General features: G+C 36.6%; 1 protein-coding gene across 1 annotated transcript; it reads right to left on the reverse strand.

The window, feature by feature from the left end:
- Nucleotides 1-815: 815 nt before the first annotated feature.
- On the reverse strand, nucleotides 816-21,199 carry GCLM (glutamate-cysteine ligase modifier subunit). Its single transcript, XM_034653932.1, has 7 exons — nucleotides 20,633-21,199; nucleotides 16,301-16,366; nucleotides 14,924-15,008; nucleotides 11,401-11,460; nucleotides 10,189-10,391; nucleotides 8,888-9,002; nucleotides 816-5,211 (listed from the first exon to the last, which is right to left on the reverse strand). Exons 1-7 carry the CDS (start codon nucleotides 20,756-20,758, stop codon nucleotides 5,042-5,044), a joined length of 825 nt encoding a protein of 274 aa, XP_034509823.1. The 5' UTR covers nucleotides 20,759-21,199; the 3' UTR covers nucleotides 816-5,041.
- Between the last annotated feature and the right edge of the window lie 386 nt (nucleotides 21,200-21,585).

Here is a 21,585-nt window from a genome sequence, read left to right on the forward strand (position 1 = left end):
TAATCTGTTATAACCTTTTGCCTATTTTTTATTGAGTTGTCTTATTATGAAGTTCTAAGAGTTCTTTATGCAATCTGAATACAAGGCCATTATAGACATGATGTACAAATATTTTCTCTCATTCTGTGGGGTGTCTCTCTACTTTGACAGTGTCCTTTGAAGTGCAATTTAAAAATAATTTGATTATGCCTTATTTTTCATCAGATATATGTATTGGAAATATTTTCCTCCAGTCTGTGGCTTGTATTTTAACTTTCTTAAGTGTCTTTTGAGGGACAGAAGATTTAAAATTTGATTAAATCCAGTTATCAATGTTTTATGTTTTCTTGTTATCAAAAAGTTTTGCAGCCAGTTTTAATTTTTCTGCTCTGTTCCAATTCCATACACATCAAAATAAGTTGAAATTTTCAACTTAAAAAAAAAAAGACTAGAGAAAAAGACATTACTTCTAGGGGAAGGAAATGCAGAGTTTCATCAGGAAGAGTATATATGCTGAAAATCAATGGAGTATTATCTTCAAATTGCTCAGGAAAGTATTAGAAACTTAGAATTCTATAATGTCAAATGATCATTTAAGATTGAGAACAAAATGAAGACATTTTCAGACAAACAGGACCTAGAAAGTTTACTGCCCAAAGACCTTCAGTGAAAGAATTACTAATGACATGCTTAAGAAAAAAGCAAATTTAAATGGAGTAGGATGCAAGAATCAACAGTGAGGAAAGAAACAAGGAAAACAGAGCTGAGTCAAAGCAAGTAATGCATATTGTAATATCTGAATCCTTCTAAAATAATGGACCACAGACACATAAAAATCTTGTATGACATTTTATGCATTTATTCATTGCTGAGAGATACATATTAAGGTTTTGTTTGCCCTTTTTGGTAGTGAAATTTTAACAGCAATACTCTGATATATTTGGGGGATTTGAGCAAGTTTTAGCCTCTTTTTAAATAAAATATTACGTTTCCAACCTTACTCTTGTCTCAACAGAAGCCATTCCTTTCTATACGTAAGGGCAAGCTCTTTAAGAAAGTGTTTTCACTGAATTTCTAAAGTTTACATATAAATTGTTCATCATTCAATAAAAGCCTATTTACAAACAAGGCAAACACAGGCCTCTGCCAGAATGCCCAGCCATCCTCTCAGCCTACTCTCAGGCTAATTTCTGCAGTAACCCCACTTCCTTTTATATGCCCCAATCCCTTTTCCCCACTTTGATCATTAACAGATGGACTCTACTGCTCTTGTGCATGTACAGATCTCTCTCCCCCCCACATATACTATGTGCTCCTTGAAGACAGAGGTTGTTTATTTCTGTATCTGCCAATACCTTACACAGAATGGCTGGCATATAGCAGGCATTTGATAAATCTTTGAATGGATGAATGCATGAATAGCTTTATGGCTTGGATATTTAAAAATTATTCATAATTTATTTTCAAATCATACTCAGTTTGAGTTCAAATAGGTCAAAATCAATATAATACTCTAGGATGCTTTCAACTATTTCAAACAACTCAAACAGTATACAACATACTTTGTTTTAATTAGATAATTCATAATACTCATAGGCGAAATTAAAGACTATTATAAAAATTTATTAATGCTTTATATTTTGTCTATTTTATAATACACCACTATAGACACATAAAAGTAGAATTATCTAATGAAAATATTTTCCTGCCTTAAATGTATTTCTAATTCTGAAAACTATAAAAAATATTAATGAAAGTTATGTTACATACTCTTCAAAAATAAAACTGACATATCCCATCAACAACTTTATAAGGAAATGACAGGTACAAGTTCTGGTACATCAGGAAGTTAACTTAAAAAAAATATTTTCAGAATCATAAGTTGGTATACTTGATAATGAAAGCAAATGGTTTAAATTCTCATTAAAACAACTTCAAATTTCTCTAAATGTACAATTGTCAGAGAGATGAACTGTCAATCATTTCATTCCCCAATACTGAAAATGCTGGGTGGAAAATTTGGAAAGAAAATCTGTTCAAAAATGAGTTGTAATTAAATGAATCTTACACCTTTTATCACTGAAAACTGAGATTCTATTTCAGTTACTACTTACTTGGCTCTGGTAGGGGTAAGTCTGACCATTCATTCAAAATATAGTAACTTTATTTTCCATTCCACACATAGCTGTTTATGTGATCTTCTTTGAGAACAGAAAAATTATTAGCTATTTGTGATTCAATCTAGCACTGGCTACCCCTAAGAGGACACTCTGCTAGCGTACTAGCACAGTGTGGTCTGCAGAATTTACACCATGTGAACATATTTTATAAGACATCTTGGTCCTTCTGGTGACTACAGTTTCTTGGATGGGAATATAAGATAGACTCATCACAGAACAAATTCTAAGTTACAGTACATTGTGTTAATGTAAGGCTCCAGTGTATTTTGGAAATGTAATAAACTGTAGCTTCTTTTCAAGTTTACTGAAAAAAAAATTATATAAATTCTTTCTACCTTGAGTCATTGGATACACCTCTCCCCAGAAAACATATCTGTTATATACACTATTGATAACTTAGCTTTCAGCTTTAAGCAATTATTTGGTAGTATTACTGTTCTTTATTTTATGGCTTTTTAAACACTAAGTCCTTAAATATTTGAAAAGCACTCACTATATTCTGATAGTTTACAAAAAAAAAAAATAGATGTGAACACCAGATTGGAAAATTGTCAAGTCTTAAAAAAAAAAATCAGTTTTTTTAAAAAAAATGGTTATTCAATAATAGAAATTAAAGGTACAGAAGTGAAACAAAAAACTCATTTTAAAATTCCATACATACACGATCCCCTTCACAAAATGAATCTACAGTCTTGCTTCTTTGTCAAGAGAGGCGGGGAGAAAGAACACAAAAAAAACTCCTCTGAAGTTTTGGATCAATTAGAAACATAAGTTGTTTTTTTTTTTTCATTTTCAAAATAACCCTTCAAACAATCCATTTTTATAAGTCTAGGGTTTTAAAAAGCAACAAATGTGATATTAAGTTCCCTCTTAAGATATCTTGACCAATTCACTGTTTAGGCTTAAATTAAAATGAGCATTTATTTAAAGACTTATGTTGTATGAAAAAAATGTTACACATTTCCAAAGAAAAAAGTTAACTATATACATTCAATAACATTATATACAATTAATATAAAGGCTATATAAGGCTTCAGGAAGCTCTAAGTCTAAATGAATTTTAGCAAGTAAATCAGCTGATTTCATGTTACAATTCTAATGATCAAATTATCTAACCAATAAACTACAAAACCTTATTTAGGATAGGAAGAGTCTGGTGTATTTACCTTTTTTTTTCTTTTTAAAGATCTATTTATTAGAGAGCGCATGCATGCGCGCACACATGCAGGGTTGGGGCAGAGGGAGAAAGAGAATCCCAAGCAGACTCTGGTGCTCAGAGTCAGAACCCTACGTGGGGCTTGATCTCATGACCTTGAGCCAAAGCAAGAGTCGGACACTTAACCAACTGCACCACCCAGGCGCTCCTAGTGTATTTACTTTGGCTATGGAATCACTTTTCTCTAAGTTGAAAAAGCCTGGGCAAAATTAGTTTTACATATTAGTTTTTTTTTTTTTTTTAAGGATTTTATTTATGAGACAGAGAGAGAGAGAATGAGCAGGGCGGAGGGGCAGAGTGAGAAGCAGACTCCTGCTGAGCAGGAAGCCCAATGGGGGCTCAATCCCAGGATCCCAGGATCATGACTTGGGCCAAAGGCAGACACTTAACTGACTGAGCCACCCAGGGACCCTGTATTAGTTTTTTTTATAAACCATGTATTAAGACACATGGTTTAAAAGTACTGATTGACATTCAAGAGATTTTTGAAGAACTTTTCAAACTATTTGGGTTACAGATAAAAATTTATACAACTAAGGAGACCTGTAGTCTGTATCAATGGCCACAGTGTATTTATTTGCTATTTTCTGGTTCTTAAACTAATGAGGAATATAATAAATAATCTATAACCTCTCCCAGCTCTAAAGTTTTGATATCATTTTGCTTTTAAATAGTTAAGACTGTATCTCAAAAAAAGTTGTCTAAATAGACAATGTTCACCCTGAGTTAAAGATTTTTTCACTCCTTTTCTGGCTGTTAGTCCCTCTGAGTCAGTTATTAGTGGGGAGCAAATATTACATATTTTACTCAACTGATTCTGACTCCCTGTGCCCCCCCTCCCCAGAGCCCACAGTGCCCAGCATATGATAAACACTCAATACTTTTTAAATATTCTTGAATGAATAGCAAAATATTAAGGATGGGTCAAGTATTAAAAAGAATCTGGAGATGATAATTGTTGTTTTTATAAAACCCCCAAATAATAATTTCGAAGTTTCTAGTCTCCTTTTTCAGATTGACTTTGGTTTGTCTTGGAAATAGTAGCAAGGAAAATATGGCACAAGAATACAAGATTAAATCATTATAGGTAAACTACAAGCAAGGACAGTTAAGTTTAAGTTTTCATTCATGTATTGAAGAAATGAATTTTACTTACACTACTAGTAGATCCCAGCTACTCCAGTTACTCTGGGATATAATCATCTTATCAATAACAGAAAAAATATCTTCCAGTATTTCAGTTTTAACAATTGTAATTAAATTGCTTAGCTGTACTATAGGTAAGAAGCCATTAATTAATTTTCGGAAATAAAAAATATGTATATACATTACCCTGATACCTAGGCCCAAAATATATCTAACAATTTTTCTTGATTTCTATTAGTCATAAAAATAAAGGAAAAATATATTGCAAGTATTTTCTTTATAGACAATTTCAATTAGAAAACAATAGTTTAATGAAAACAATACAGTGGTTCATGTGAGTGAACTGATATGGAGGCAAGAGAAGTATTCAAAACTTGACAGATACCATATTGTCAAATATAACTGAAGAATATCTGCCTCCATGACACCATTTACAGGCAGTAACTAATTTTTATACATCTCAATTTTATCTTATATTCAAGGAAAATACAAGTCAGTAGGTTATGATCCTAAGTCATAGTTAAGAGCCCCTTCTTTTAGCTTGTAAAATGTAGCCTTTTGATTTGATAATTCCTCTACTTTTAACAATGACCGAATACCGCAGTAGCCACAGGGGCACCCACTCATGTGCTTGAATGTCAGGGATGCTTTCCTGAAGAGCTTCTTGGAAACTGGCTTCAGAAAGCAGTTCTTAAAACAAACAAATAAAAACCCAAAGTGTTAAATTTGAAAATAACAGCACTTTACCACGTAAACATTTAAATACAACAAAAGAAACAATTCAAAATTGAATATAATATATGCTTTTCTTTGATGTGTGCTATGAATCTGAACCAGAATATTAAAAAGATCCAGGCAGTTCTTTATAAAGTCCCTACACCTCTAGCCCAGCCTATTTAATTCATAACCTCTGGTGAGTGGAGCCTGCATGTGTTTTGTTTGTTTGTTTGTTTTTGTTTTTTTGTTTTTGAAGATTTCCAGGCAATTGTAATGTAGAGCCAGTGGAAATACAGCAAAGTACATACATGGAAGAAAAAGGAAAGGTACCCATAATCCTATCAACCTGAGATAGATTATTTCCATTGCCATGTATATCCTTCCAACTTTTCTGTATCTTTCCATATCTCAAAAACTAAAAATCATGCTGTAATTACAACCTAATTTACTTATCTTTTCAACTTTTATTATGAATCTTCCCATGTAATTAAATATTCTGTGGAAGCATCATTTTTAATAATTATCCAGATACTATATTATATAGATATCATAATTTATATATTTCCTCATTGTTGACCAAAAACTTTAGGTTTTTCTCAGTATTTTTCTAATAATGTTATGCTGAACATCTTTAAAATGCATGCCTGGCTACAGAATGACAAAGTCAAAATACAAGCACATTTTGAAGGCTTGATAGACAGTATATTGCCAATTGCTTTCCAGAAAGGCTATATTTTACTTCTACTAGCAGCTGATAATGTTAGAGTGCCAATCTTACCATATCCTCACGAGCACCAGCAATCATTTAAAAAACTCTTTGGCAATGGTTGTCTTTTTATTTGCATCTCTGTGATGAAATAATTATTTTCTAATTCCACGTTGCTGTCCAAGCCCTCTGGCTCCCCTCCTCACTGCCTCTTCTCCAGCCACACTGGCCTCATACCTGTATCCTGAAATCCTCAAACACACTCACACTTTGGGGCCTTTGAATCAGCTGCTCCCTCTTCCCTGAACACTCTTCTTCCAGATTCTCACAGGACTATCATTCCTCCTGCAGGTCTCTGATTAATGTCATCTTAGCAGAGAGGCCTCCCTTACTACCGTATATAAAACAACTCCTAACCTGGGCACTCTTTTCTCCCTCAGCCAACTTTTCTCCATGGCATATACCACCATTTCTCACATTTAACATTTACCTTATTGTCCATCTCCTCCCAACAGAATATAAATCCCATGAACGTTGGAATTTATCTGACTTGGTCCTTATATCCCTAGTACTTTGAACAATGACACATTGTAGGTACTCACATGTCTGCTGAATCAATCAATCAATATGGAAATATTCTACTAGGGCCAGAACCAACCACACAGAGACTAAGTGACCAACTATACAGTGTGACTGGGGAGTGCTAAAGGACCCACCTGTCCCAAAAGAACTGCTGTGATCTTTGAGTAACATCAATAGTAAACTTTCTAAGTGTTAGCTATAATCATGTGCCAGGCACTTTTCTGAGTACTTTACATGTATTAGCTTCTTTAATCTACCTGTTAACCCTACAAGATAGATAATACTCTCCCCTTTTCCAGGGGGCAATTGAGGCAGATAGGTTAGGTAACTTGCCCAAGGTCATGCAGCCAGTAAATGGCAGCTCTCAGAAATGGAAGGCAAATATCTCTTTGGGAGTGTAACATGAACATGGATTTGTTTATCAGTTTGTCTGACAGAGAACAAGACCTGGAGGGAATGAGGCATAAGGCAGATCAGATTTAATGGGAGGGAGGGGAGGATAAAACAAATAAAAAGGGGAAGGTTCTGAGTCAGGATCACCTACTTCACAATTTCACCCTGATTGTAGTTAAATTGTTACCACAATTTCTAGGACAAAGAGTAATGGAAAATAAGCACTTTCTGAAGAATAGGGTAATTTTAGAACAGGTGAAGGGCTTTAGAGGGGACTTATAAACAAAACTTTACTACTGCAGGTGACAAGCAGAGTTAAATGTTTTACAACTTGATTGCTTAAAAAATAAAATGTGACACATAATCAGAGAGCTATGCTATTCATCAACTTAACTACAAACTTTAAAATTAACTTATGCGAGCTTTTTAGAATCAGTAAACACAATAAATCTTTTAAGAAAAGATTGCTTCATTACAGATCAAAGTGTCTGAAGATTCATTAATGGTATATGCAGGATCAGCCTATAAATTCTAATCAAAGGGTTTAGGATTAAATTTAGAAAGACATCCAAATGTCAAGTTATGTCAGTAAAGCAAAAGCATACCAAAAATGGATTAAATCTCTCTTCTCATGCACATATACAATTTATTTTGCCATAAGAATGATACATTAGCACATATCCACATGTCAACATTTAGGTACCATGGAAATAAAATACCAGACACCTTAATCTCTTCCTACCAGAAAAAGGAAAGAGTTGTTTTCAAGTGGAGCTAGAACGGGGTGCAGGCTCATCCATCAGCTGTTGATAATAATTACTGTTGGAAGAGCCCCCGCCAAAGTAAACAGATAAATGATATAATATCTGCCAACATATAGAAAGTTGGAATTTAAATGGTTTATGTTTCAGAATAAGTCGGCATAGAAATTCTTTGTTAGATTTTCACTAAGATGACTTTTTTTTTTTTTAATGAATCTAATTACTTGTGGAAGTAATTACTGAAGGGAGAGGCAAAAGTCATTATCTCCTATTCTGGTATCATTTAAATGGTAACTGATGAGAAAGTAAGGTTTTCAGACTGAAATACTACAATGCTAATATTTCAAATAAAAAAGATAGTACAGTATAGGGGGAAAGGCTCCCATTCAGCAGGACCAAGTCCAAGTTTAAACTTTGTCCCATGCCCACTGGGTGACCTTGGCTGGTTTCTTAAATTCTGAGGCTCTATTTCCTCAATGATAAAATGCCTAGTTTCAGTTGTTGTGAGGATTACAGATCATCCCTCTAAGGCATTTAGCTTGATGCCTAGCATGTGAGGAGCAATAACTCTTAAAGCTCCTCTTCTTCCTATAAAACAGTGAAAAAATGAGAATGGAGCAGACTGCTAAATAAATAATTATAAAGTGTAAAACATTCTCTTCCCAGCTTTCCTACTTATCCTGTAAAATGTTGATAAAACATCACACTACAGAAGGTGGACAAGCTGTTCTCATTTATCAAATAATGTTTCTGATTGACACCAAACATATAGGTCTTGATAGTAATGATTAATAAAATACCTAATCAATTACCTATCTTAAGATGCTTAAACTTCAAATTCAATTTTATCTGCCTCTCTTTCCAGATATTTACCCTTTTAACAAAGTGGCTGTTTGGTACAATTTTTGCCATACTAGACAAGATTTTATATGATACTATTTAGAGTATCTTAAAAGATCTTTTTTGTGTAGCTTAATATTTATAAACTTCAACAGACTGGATGTTCAGAAAATGATCCCTTCAATTTTTTTCTCATTGATAGACAAAATAAAGCTTTCTGAAACTAAATGGATATATATTTTGGATTATTAAGAAAAGTTCTAGGTAACATTTATCACTGCACAAAATTAAAAATTAAATTTTAACAAGTAGCTTCTTGTAAGATAAAAGCTCATGATCAATCAACAAATGAAAACCTCAGTCTTACCTTTTGGATCATTATGAGTCAATAGCTGTATGTCAAATTGTTTAGCAAATGCAGTCAAGTCCGGTGGCATCACACAGCAGGAGGCAAGATTAACTTGATTACTATTTGGTTTTACCTAGAAGTGAAAAAAATCATGACATTGCACTAAATTAAGTACTACAAAAAGTGGAAAGCAATAAAAGAACATCGTTTTAGAAAATACGAAAGACTGCATTTTATACTGCTTAAAATTTATAAAACATTTTTATATGAATATATTTATTAATGTATGCTTTCCTAACTCATGTTAGTGGTAACAGGGAAAGGAAAGCTTGGGGGGGTGGGGGGAAGCTATAGTGCTATTGGAAAAGCCAATATAGTTTCTAAGCTCCTACAATCTAATACAGATTATTTATTATATTTGCCTCAGAAACAAACATGTTTCCAAGTGCGATGATTCCAGCTAAAGAGGGAATGGGTCTTAAAGGTAAAGGATCAAATAGAAACAATAAGAACATTTAGTGTTAAAGTATAAAATATGATTATAAATTAGACACATTTTGAAAAAGAATTAGATAATTGCTAATAGCTGCTCTGGTTAATTTACAGATACATTCCAGATCACCCAAGTCTCTCTCGCAGAACCTTAGCTACAATCTGGCTATCACCAAATCAAAGGGAGAAGGGACAATACTTTCTCTAAGGTCTTCCTGTCCATAAGAAACTGAAAGCTCTGCAAAGGAGAAGGCTGGGGATGAAGTAAAAGGAGTAAAGAAAAATACAGAGAGTAAGGGTAAAATACTGGTAAGCAGCTTCCCTAATAATATTGTACATTATTAGAGGCCAAAAAGTGGTGGTGATTAATTTATGACACCTATTCCTTAGCAAATTCTATGAACCGAAAATCTTTTATATCTTTAAATAACAGCAAAATATTTGTTACATATGATATTCCCTTACCTAAGAAATCAGAACCAAGACCTAATCATATCTGAAGAAAAATGTAATATTTTTATTACAACAGTAAAACCGAAGGAAATAACCTGAATTCATTTAGGCTATAAATACTCTGGCACACATTTTCTAGTGTTTTTGTCCCTCCTTTTAAATGAGATTAATATTAAGGTCAATCAGGTATATATTTGAGATGAAAAAATTCAGTGCTTTAGATAAAGCCTGCCTCAAAACTCCCACATTGGGAACAGCCCTCCCCTCCCCGCCCCGCCGTGTGTCCACTATTGTGCATGATGCTAAACGGTGTGAAGCAAACACTGTAAACGACAGGCCCCTCCCAGAGCACTTGTGATCTAGCTGTGCTTTACCTGTGCCCACTGATACAGCTGTTCCAACTGAGTTTTGTCTAGATCAGAGGTACCTATCGCAACAATCTTTTTGCTCTGAACCAAGTTTTCTAATTCCTCCCAGTAAGGCTGCAAATGCTCCAAGGAGAGATTAACTCCGTCTTCAATAGGAGGTGAAGCAATGATCACAGAATCCAACTGTGCAACTCCAAGGACTGAACAGGCTGATGTGAAGGAAAACACAATAGGTAATTATTTGTTACATAATGAAAACGAGTATTTCTAACGTCCTTCAAGTATCCCAGTAAATTCTGTCCATACAGTTCACTAGTTTTCTAATACAGCAGATTATTTCATTCAGTTTCATAATTTACCTATCATTTAGAACATTGGCATCTCTTAACAAAGCAGAAGTCCCTGTTCGTCTACTTGGTCTGTATGGTAGACAGGTCAGTTTCTTTGACCTGCCTCCTTCCTAGGGACTCACAGCTCTGACAGTCCTTCTGGGGAACATGCCTCCTTGTATCCTAGGCCCCAGGAATTTTTGGTAGCTTCTTTATCTTCATAAAATTTTCTTCTCCAGTTCTACTAGTTTTCTTGTATGGATGATCACAAGAATTCTGACCTCATATTCTGTAATTGTTAGTAATGGCAAAGAATAGTCTTGAGACTCTGAAAAACTAAATTTATGGTCCTAATCTATAGAGAGGTAGATAATTTGATTTCTGTAAAAATAATTTAAAGGGTTTATTTTAAATGATTATTGTTCATTCTGTAGTTATATCAAAGAGCTCATTATTTAAGCATTCAACACCTATAATATTGGAAGAATGTTTTAAAAGAAAAAATGTTGAATAACTGTATTATCACAATAATCTAACCAAGTGCCAAACAAAGATGAAAATGCTTGTGTTGTTGTTGTGACGATGGTGGTCATGGTGTTTCATCTATAGTACTACAAGGGCTAAGAATATGGTTAAGGAGAACTTCATCTCCAAACGTATAGTTAACATCTAATTACGTTACATCTTTTACGTTCCTCATCTATATCAAAATATGAACCTACATAAGCCGATATGATCTGACAGAAGCCTTAAGAAATTAGGCTAAAACTTTAAAAAGTAAAATTGGAATGAGCTCTTCTTCTTTTTCAACTGGTCTGAACACAAGATATAACTAATACACCTACACTAATTGAAAGTTATTAAGGTAAAAAGTTAACTTTTTGCTTACCCATGTCTACTGCATTTCTAGTTGATGATGAAGAGTTTGATCCTACAATGAACAGTTTTGCTGGGTAACAAAAGAAGACAAAACTGATTACTACATTTGGGTAACATTCTACTAAACAGTATTAACATTGCCAACAATACTAAGTTGACAGAGAATCCTGAAGAAATTATTTTTCCTTTTCTACGCACATAATTGTAGAGTTTCCATTTTAAGACATGAAAGTACCTTTCCATTGGACTTTTTAAATCACATGCCAATTGCCAAAAAATATCGATTTGTCAAAACAAAAAAGCAAATATTAATTTTCCATTTGTTAGAAGGCAGGTCACATAAATATACAAACTTAAATTACTCAAAAGATACATTTTTATGAATTAAATATTAATGGAACATATTATATACATTCTCCAATAAACAAATTGCTTGTAATGTGAAGAAAAATGAAAAGAAAAACCCCACAATCCCACCTTCCTAATACAATCATTTTAATTTTTAGACATTAGTGTCCAGCTTTTGGTCATATGAAGCAGGGTATGACATTTATTCTACTTCTATTTAGTTTACCTTTCTGTAATATTTTTTTTTACATCTTTATGAAGTATTTAGTTCTCTTAACATTTAAAAATCGTAACATATTCACTCTAGAAATGAGAAAAACCAAGGGAAGGGGGTTTGGCAATGGGTAACTGGGTGATGGGCATTAAGAAGAGCACGTGATGTTAACAAGCATGATGTTATACATGACTGATGAATCACTGAACTCTACCTCTGAAACCAGTAATACATTATATGTTAATTAATTTAAATTAAAAAAACTGGAAAAAAAATAGAAATGAGAAAAACCCAAGAGTAGAAAGACTAAAAAAAATTGCCAATAGTCTCATCACTGAAAGCAGTCACTGTTTAGATTTTTGTATACTCTATTTTTAATGATTTTACATACTCATTTTTAATGGTTAAACAATATTCTGTAATTTTGATAGGGTATAACTCAAATGATTTCCTACTTTTTGAACATTTACATTAGTTCCAGTTTTTTGTTATCACATACAATGCTAAAATAAACATCCTGGTAACTTTGTTAACTTTCTGCTGAAGCATTTCCCAAGGACAAAGTGTCAGAAATGTGTACGAGGCAAAGGGAATGATCTTTTTTGTCAATCTTGGGTTTTTTGGTTTTTTTTAAAAAGGTTTTATTTGTTTGAGAGAGAGAGAGAGAGAGAGCAGGAGCAGGAGGAGGGGCAGAGCGGGAGGCAGACACCCACTGAATGTGGCCAGATGTGGGGCTTAATCCCAGGGCCCTGAGATCATGACCTGAGCCAAAATCCACGTTTAACTGACTAAGCCATCCAGGCATCCTGAATCTTGTCCTATTTTATTTATTTCCTACTTTTATTTAAAAGATTTGTACCAGTTTACCAGCCAACTAAAAGAATTACTCTCCTAACAATATATGACACTATCAAAAATATAGTTTTTGCTAATTTAGTATGTACAATATATACCTGCCCAGGACTGCATTAATTGGCATTTCTTTGGTTACCAGGAAAGCTGAGTAGTTTTCTTTTAAATTGAAGCTTTAACTTGATTCAAACTCAAATTTATTTACATAGATTTACTTTATGTAAATTCACTGTTCAAAATCTAAATTTACTCAATAGACAAAAAGAGTAGTAATACAGAAAATCAGAAAAGGGAATGGAGAGAAAAGAGGGCTCATGAAATATCTATATGTAAATTGCCTGGTATTCAACAAATATAACAAATTTACCTTATACATTTATTTGTCCTTTCCTTTCTACTGCTAGATAATCTTCCTAAAGCATTGCTTTCTTTACTCAACTTCTCTATTTTAAAGTCATCACCACTCCCCTACCAACCAGGTGAGAGTCAATCTTCACCACTTTAATCCACCCAGAGCTCCCATAATTATACTCCATGAAACCCTCCCTACCACTATCCCTCTGGCCATGAATTTGTGCCATTTGAAATGGTCTCCTTTCTCCAAAACAAGAGGTATTCTTAGGTAGGTAGAGAAAGGAAAGCTCTTCATATAGGGAGAATTTTGATACCTATCAAAAATCTCAAGCCCTCTAGGAACTGAGGACAACCTGTAAGAGCTCCAAGATAGACCTAAACCATGAGGAACTGCAATCAACCACAGAGAAAAGGTTGCTTTTAATTCCTTTCCAACACAAACAGCAATGTGAAATTAATAGAAAGAAATGGGTTTTGGAATCAGGCATACCTGGATGGATTCCTGGTTCAACCACTTACTGGTTATATGACAACTTTCAAGTTACTTAACGTCACTTGTGCAATGCGGATAATATACCCACCTTGTAGAACTGTTTTGAGAATCATGTGAAGAAATATAACCAAAATGTGCTAAGTACAGTGCCTGGTACAAAAGAGACTTAATAAATGGTAGTTATTGAGTCAAAAAAACAATACCCTCTCTCATCTTACTTGTCCATCCTAATAAAAAAATAACAACCAACACAAAACTACAAATGGTAATAAATAACAGCTACTTAGCACTTAACTTTTTGCCAAGCACTGTGCTAAGTGCATTTGTTATTTTATCTAATTTACAAAGAAGCCTGTGAAACAGACACATCCCTATTTTACAGATGAGAAAATGAGGCTCAGAGAGGACAAATACCTTGTTAGCCCAAGATTATACCAGTCAGTAATCTGCATACTGAGGAATTTTGATCTAGTTAAATTCAAGCTTTTAATGACTGTGCTATGCTGACTGTAAGCTGAGGGGAAGAACAGCCCACCTCTTCATTTTTTTCATTCCTTGAGCTTAGCATGGTCTCTGGTAAATAGTCACTCAGTACATTTGTTGAATGGGTAGAACATGGATTTTATTTCTCTTCATGCAACTTGTTGCCCAGACTTCAGTCTACACTTCCAGGCGACTTCAGCCATTGCTCAGCAGTGTTCCACCAGGAAGGGAGGGCCTATGCTTGCTTTGGATGACACTGCTCTTAAGCCTTCCTTTTATTCTTTCCATTTCCTCCACCTTAATATTCCTGAAGTCCAACATATAAATTAATGAGACCATCGTGAAGAATAGCAAGGTGAAGTCCTCTTCTGACTCCACTTAAATAGCCCAAACTGACCTTCTATAACTTCCTCTTGGGAGTTTACATTATGTTTAAAAAGAATCTTTAGGGTGCCTGGGTGGCTCAGTTGGTTAAGCATCTGCCTTAGGCTCAGGTCATGATCTCTGGGTCCTGGGATCGAGCCCCACGTCAGGCTCCCTGCTCAGCGGGGAGCCTGCTTCTCCCTCTTCTCCCAGCTCATGCTCTCACTCATTCGCTCACTCGCTCTCTCTAGCTCACTTGCTCAAATAAATAAAATCTTTAAAAAAAAAAAAAAGAATCTTTATCTTTCTCACACTTAGTGACTGAGTTACTCATTACCAGAACCAAAGAAAGGCTTATTCCCCCTGCCTGACAAAATCTATCATTTCCACTGTATAACAAAATAAGTTGTAAAGGCTGGACCTTACCAGAAACTTTCATTTCTTCTCTTTCATCAGGATTTATCTTTTCTACTGCATGAGATACAGTACATTCTAAGACATCTGGAAATTCCTATAATAAACAATGTTTACAATAAATATAAAATTAATGTTTTTAATTAGCTATATGTTTTCTATTATCCGTAATGTCCTTTAGAAACAGGGAACCCATAAGATAACAGGGTTCTTTACCTGATGTCTGGATGGGCTTCATAAGGTTTGTAAAGCCCTAAAACAAAGGTAAAATGCTATGTGTGTATTCATTTCCTGGGGAAAAGGATCTCATGTTGATCAGGTACTCAGAGGAATGCACGATCAAAAAAACCCAAACAAATGGTGGTGGTGGGGGCAGCATGTGAAGAATTAGAACCGCTAACACAGTATATAATTTAACTTAAAAACGAAACCAATGAAAAATAATAAATATTTACCCATTCTGCATAATGACATGTTAAAAGCTTCTTATATTAATCACAACATTTTAAACCAAGACTTTTTTTCTGAGTGCAATAAAAAAGTAAAGGTAATTGTAATGCATTGTAATTAATAATTTATGAAGAATATGGTAAAATGTTAGTACATATAAATCAGAAATATATTAACTCACATTTACAAGATTAAAACAAAGTAAACAGTGAGGCCTTTCCCACAATTCTTGGGCATATTACAATGCCTGGCACATATCAAAGGCTTAGTAAGTGTTTGTCAGTCATGCATAAATAGAAGCAAATGGTCATTTCAGAGAAACAGAGACTGATAGAAGACATGAATCAACATCTGCCTAGCAGCTATAGAGTTTAAACTTGCACAATGCCCATGGCAACAACTGTTTCCAGCGCATGTCCTCTCATAGTTTTAAAGTAGTCGATGTAATTTGCTATGAGCCTTTGGCTGAGGTGGATTCCAAAGAGTGGTTTGCAGACAGGTGGTCTGCATACTAACATTTATAACTCATTTATTAACATTTAATGAAATACCCAGTGTTTCCCTTGAAACAGACATTAAATTATTTCTAGTGACTATATTATTATGATACCCTGCCAAAGCAATTTAACAACCAAAACTGTTAAATAGTCATTTCTTTACTAGACCAAATATAAACTGGAACACAGTGAAGCAACTGTGATGGGAATTAAGCACAGAGAATCTGGTATCTAGTCTAGCTGGAGAGTTGGTGATACATCCTGGATTTTCTGTTTTATGCTTAAGCATACTGGGTCAGACAGCCATCTCAGTAAATCAGCCACAGGGAATTTTGTGCTAATTGCCTATTTGACCTCCCTGTGAAAACTGGGGAAATCTAATCTCCTGCTTACTGCACTTCCCTTTCGACCTACGGGATTTCTTCACTAACATTTTACTCACCCTGACCAAATCGGGGCTGATTTGGGAACTCCACTCATTCAAGGTCTTTTGGATACAATCTCGAAGCTGTAAAAGGAATGCATTTTGAAACTGTCAATCAAATTCTATACACTTTTCTGTACTTCTACAATAAGAATATATTAGTTTGATAAGTTGGAAAAAGAAGATGTCAATAGGAAAAACCATAAAAAACAAAATTTTAGTTCTACAAGGTTTTTCTTTTAACAAGTTTAGCTCTGTTTTTATCCTAATCTTCGAATGTTGATGTAAAACAGTAATCTATTTTTGTACCAATGAAAGGTTAAGTAAGCCTTTGAGACATAAAAGCATTTACAAAGAAACAAAATTTTTCAAGAATAAGGCTTATAAACAGAGGAACATGAGTTCAAGCTCAGGAAGCCTGACTAAAATTAATATTAACCACTATGAGATAATCCTCAAAGACAAATAAATGATTGTCTAAATGTGGCCAGACGAATGCCATTATTCATCTGTGGTGTTCATTAAAAATTCCAGTTCCCGGGCCCCGTCCTAGACCTGCTCTAAGGGCAGCAGAATTGCATTTTAACAAGCATCCCAAGGAGTCAACGTGTAAAGTCTGAGATCTACAACTCCTATCTTACACAAGTCAACCTGCATAACGTCAGCCCATATGTCATTGCCTACCACTTAGGTATACCTCCAACCAGTCTTCAATGTTTTCTTATACAAACAAAGAAAAAAAAATCTTGTTTACACTAACATTATAGTATATTTAAATCCATTAAACTGTTCATGCATCTTTCATCCCTTACGTTGGTGCATTTCAAACTTGTCTGACAGAGCTCCAAAGTAAGACTTACATACATTCACATAGGACCTAAATACATATAACAGAACAAAACATTTGCAAAATGGTATGTTCACTACATGCTAGGCACTCTGATGGCTTCTAGTCTCTTAATTAGAAAAAAACAAACAAACATGCTGTGCTATGGCTCACCAAACTGATTTATGACCACTAATGGGCAACACTAGCAATTTGAAATCACTACCTTATAAATATCCAAGGACACAGTGCTTTGCATTCTGTGGGCAATCAATGAAAAAATAAATGAGTAACTGGGAGCAAGTCCCTAAACTGCAAAAGCACTTTCCCAATAGCAATAACACAGACTAAACTTCTGAACTCACTGATCTATGATTAATTATGATAAAAACAGGCACAAGCACTTTACTGCTTTTATCTTAGTACAGATCATTATAAGGCACAACTGGTTTATCAATTTAAGAACTCGGAGTCATCTACATTAAGCTTCATAAGCCACAACAAAAAACTTATGTGCTATCCACAATAATCCACATGAATTCAATCTACAAGGTCTCTACCTTCATGGAAAATATATTTATAATCAAATTTAAGATATTAAATAAAAATTAGTTGCTAATTATTACACGTCAATATTCTTTTCAAAATTAAAAGTTGGGGCAGCAGGACTAGAAGTTAACAATTCTATCAGGAGTGCTTTGGCTTAAATCATAGGAGAATTTTAAGAAATTTTCCTCTGGAAGGATGGCTCACTTGTATACTTAAGGTTTTCCTGATAAGAAGCCCAATTCAGGAAGGTAAGTATACCTTCAGAATATTCACCCCCTTCTTGAAACCATTTCTTTAATTAATCTTGAATTCTGCAAAATGTCAGGACAAATCACAGAATAGTCAATGTTACGATGAAAAATTCATTGACTGTATCACAAATCTAATGATTTCTAATTTTTTATATATTATCTATATCGACTGAACATTAACCTTGTATTTTGTTCTCTGTTCATTTTTATCATATATGCATAGGATCACTGAAGTAAGTATCATCATTACGTAGTGTATCATTAGATCTGGAGTCATATAAAAGTTTTAAATATACTACATGATTCATCCAGCCAAATACTCTTACAACAAAGAACGGAGCAAAACAGTCCTATAATGGCTCATTTAAAAAACAAGATTTGATCTTATAAAGTTCTAGTGAAAAAAAAATTTTTTAAAGATAATGGAATTAAAAAAAACATATACATAAGAACTAGAAGAGACCTTTTAGGAAACTTCATCTACTTTGCTACTCAATGTGTAAATTTTCTTAATAATGAGTGATTTATTCAGTTTCTTTATTCTACAAGGTTCAACTGTTTCAAGTAGCATATCCCAATTTGGAGTTCTGTTTATTACAAAGTTTTGTTTTGGGTTTGTGTGTGTTTTTTTTACATGGAAACAAAACATGTCTCTCCTAACTAAACTGTCCTATTTTCCTACAATATGCTGCCCTATCTTCAAGTTTCCCTCAAATGTTTTCTAGTTTATTTTGTCCCTCCCCCCAAAAAAGAAAAAACTAGATGTTAGTTCTTTGAACAGGGTTTTCAAACTGTGGAGTGTGACTCGTTACATTAAGAAATAGAGTTTTTAAAAATTAAAATAGGATAGAAAAAAATCAGAATACACAGTTAATCTCTCCATAAAACCTTTGAGATGGATTTTTTAACAGCTTTACTGACGTATAATTTACACACAAAATTCACTTAAGTGCACAATTCAATGCTTTTTAGAGAGTTTGTAAAGAGTTTGACAGAGCTCTGCAGCCATCACCACAATCTAATTCTAGAACACCTCCATGTGCCCACCAGCAGTCACTACCCATTCTTACCCCAGCCCAAGGTAACCACTCATCCTACTTTCTGTCCTTATGGACTATGAACTAGATTGCAAGGTAATATTTCTTACTGGGTTTGCAGTCAAAAACCTTCGAAGGCCACTACTTTAAAGTGCATTGTAGTGAAACAAGAGAGCAAAAATTTCACCCAATATTGTCAATAAAAATGGAAAATGGTGTATTGAACCAGCAGCTCTGGGAGGAAATTGAAAGAATAGAACTAAATACAGAAATATTTATTTGGGGGAGAAATAGTCTAAGTGGGGTGGTTTAAACAAAAAAGGTATACAAACTGAGATAGATGGAACCTGGTCACAGAATACAGTACAGATTTTGGTTCCTATTAAAGTTATAACCAAGAGTTCTCATCTAATGGGTGCTCACAGGCCCAGAGCATACTCAGAGGGATGCCATGTGCTCCTGCATAGTATATCACCAACATCTTATATAAAAGAGCAAAAACTGCCTAGGAATACAGCTGATATCATAATCATCATATCATATAATATGGCAAGGGACATTTTTTCTTTTATTTAAGACTGGTTTAAAATCTTGATAAAAAGGGGCGCCTGGGTAGCTCAGTCGGTTATGCCTCCGCCTTCAGCTCAGGTTATGATCTCAGGGTCCCAGGATGGAGCCCCGTGTTGGGCTCCCTGCTCAGCGGGGAGCCTGCTTCTTCCTCCCCCTCTGTTTGCCACTCTGCCTACTTGTGCGCACTCTGTCAAACAAATAAATAAAATCTTTAAAAAAAATCTTGATAAAAAGGGAGATAAATGCCTCCACGGTGAGCACTGTCCTGTATTATCTCTTTTAATCCTTACAGTGAGTTAATGAAGACCTTATCATTACCCAACTTCGAAGCTGTGTAAACAGACTCAGAGAGGGTGACTTTCCCAAAGTCACACAGCTCCTAAACTAAAGGTTTGTTTTTATTCACTGTTATTTTTCAAAAGCAAAGCCGTCCTATACCACCTATATGCCTCCGCAATTCACTGGGCACCCTGACTCTCCACCCAGGAATGACCATGCATCACATGTATAATTCCAGATTAATCTCTGCCACCTCAAACTAGTGATTAGTCTTCAGGCAAATAAACTGAGGCAGATTCATCTTCAGCAAGAAAAACGCATACCTTATTCCCAAGCCGAATCTGAGCGTTGAGTCAGTCCTGTGCCTCACAGCAACAGAGAAACTACTGTTAACAGCCTCAGAGCTAAGTGGATTATTACTACTACCTTCACCTGAATCCTGGAAAAGCGAATCCTTAAGCTATGTTTTCACCTGGCCTCGGTGTGGTAGACAGGGGGCGAGAGGCTGGGGGGAGGGTGGGAGGGAAGTGCTGGTCCTCTCTGCACCCCCCTGGGCCCCGCAAAGAAGAGGGGTCTAGTACGTTCTTTTTTTTTTTTTTCCGACAGAGGCGTCCTTCGGGATGAAGCTGCACCTGCCAAGTGTTTTAAGGCGCGCGGCCCCCAGCTGCAGGTTTGGAGGCGACGTCGCAACCCCAGCGTCCCCAGCCTCCCCGCTCCGGCTGAGCCCAGGTGCGCTCCTCACCGGGCGCCCCGAGCCCGCCCGCCCTCCCCTCCGGGCGCTGCTTCCCCCTGGGGGCCGGCCGGCTCGCGGCCTGCCCCGGAGCCCCGCGTCTCTCACCTCCTCGCTGTGCGTGGACGGGCACTTCTTCCGCAAGCGACCCCAGTTCAGCAGGTTCCCTGTCTGCAGGTGCAGGGTGCGGGCCCGCGCCAGCAGCGCCCCGGCCGCGCGGCTGTCGGTGCCCATGGCAGCGGCCCACGGAGGGGAGCCAGGAGGCGACGGGGCCGCAGGCGGGGATGGAGGCCGCCCCACAGGACGCGGTGCCCGAGGCCGGAGAGCCGAGCGCGAGACTGGCCGCCCCACGCGGCGGGACCTCGGCCTGTGCTCGGGACCGAGGGAGGCCGGATGGTGGCGGAGCGGCGGCCCGGGAAGGACGCGCTGGCCGGGGCGGCTACTGCTAGTGCGGCCGCCGCCGGAGAGTTGATTCCCAACTGAAGGGACCGTTTCCTGGAAGACAATGACTAAGCAGAAACCGCGGCTGAGAAAGTGCTTGGTAACCGTTACCGGTCCCGCGGCGGGGCCGGGCCGGGCGGGGCTGCGAGAGAGCTGCGGGTCGCCCGCCCGCGGGTGACTGGCCCTTGGCCTGTGGCGGGTGTGGCGCCGGGCGGCGGGCCGGCGCGCGGCGGGGAGAGAGCGGGGTGCGCTGGGCGGGGCGGCGCGGCGCGGGACCCGGCGCTCGGCAGGGCTCCCCCTGCCGGTCAGAGGACGGCGCGCCGGCCCGTGTCCCCTCCGCCTAGCGTCGCCAGCTGGGCCCGCGGCCTCGCCTCCCAGCCAATGGGCGGTCGCGCTGGTGATTTCCTTCCACACCTCTTTAAAAAGACAGCGAAAGCCGCTACCAAGGCTTTGAAATCCTATCTGGTTTTAGTTCTCAAAAGCGGGTGTTAAGGCAAAGTGCCCCTTCATTGCTTTTTTACCCTTTTAGTTCATTTTCTTTCTCCAGGTCTCCCCCCATCCCCGGAACTGCGCGTTTTTCTTCATGTTCATTCATTACAGATCTACTGACTTTTGCTGGA

Source organism: Ailuropoda melanoleuca, chromosome 2 (genome assembly GCF_002007445.2).
Source record: "Ailuropoda melanoleuca isolate Jingjing chromosome 2, ASM200744v2, whole genome shotgun sequence".
Taxonomy (NCBI): Eukaryota; Metazoa; Chordata; class Mammalia; order Carnivora; family Ursidae; genus Ailuropoda; species Ailuropoda melanoleuca.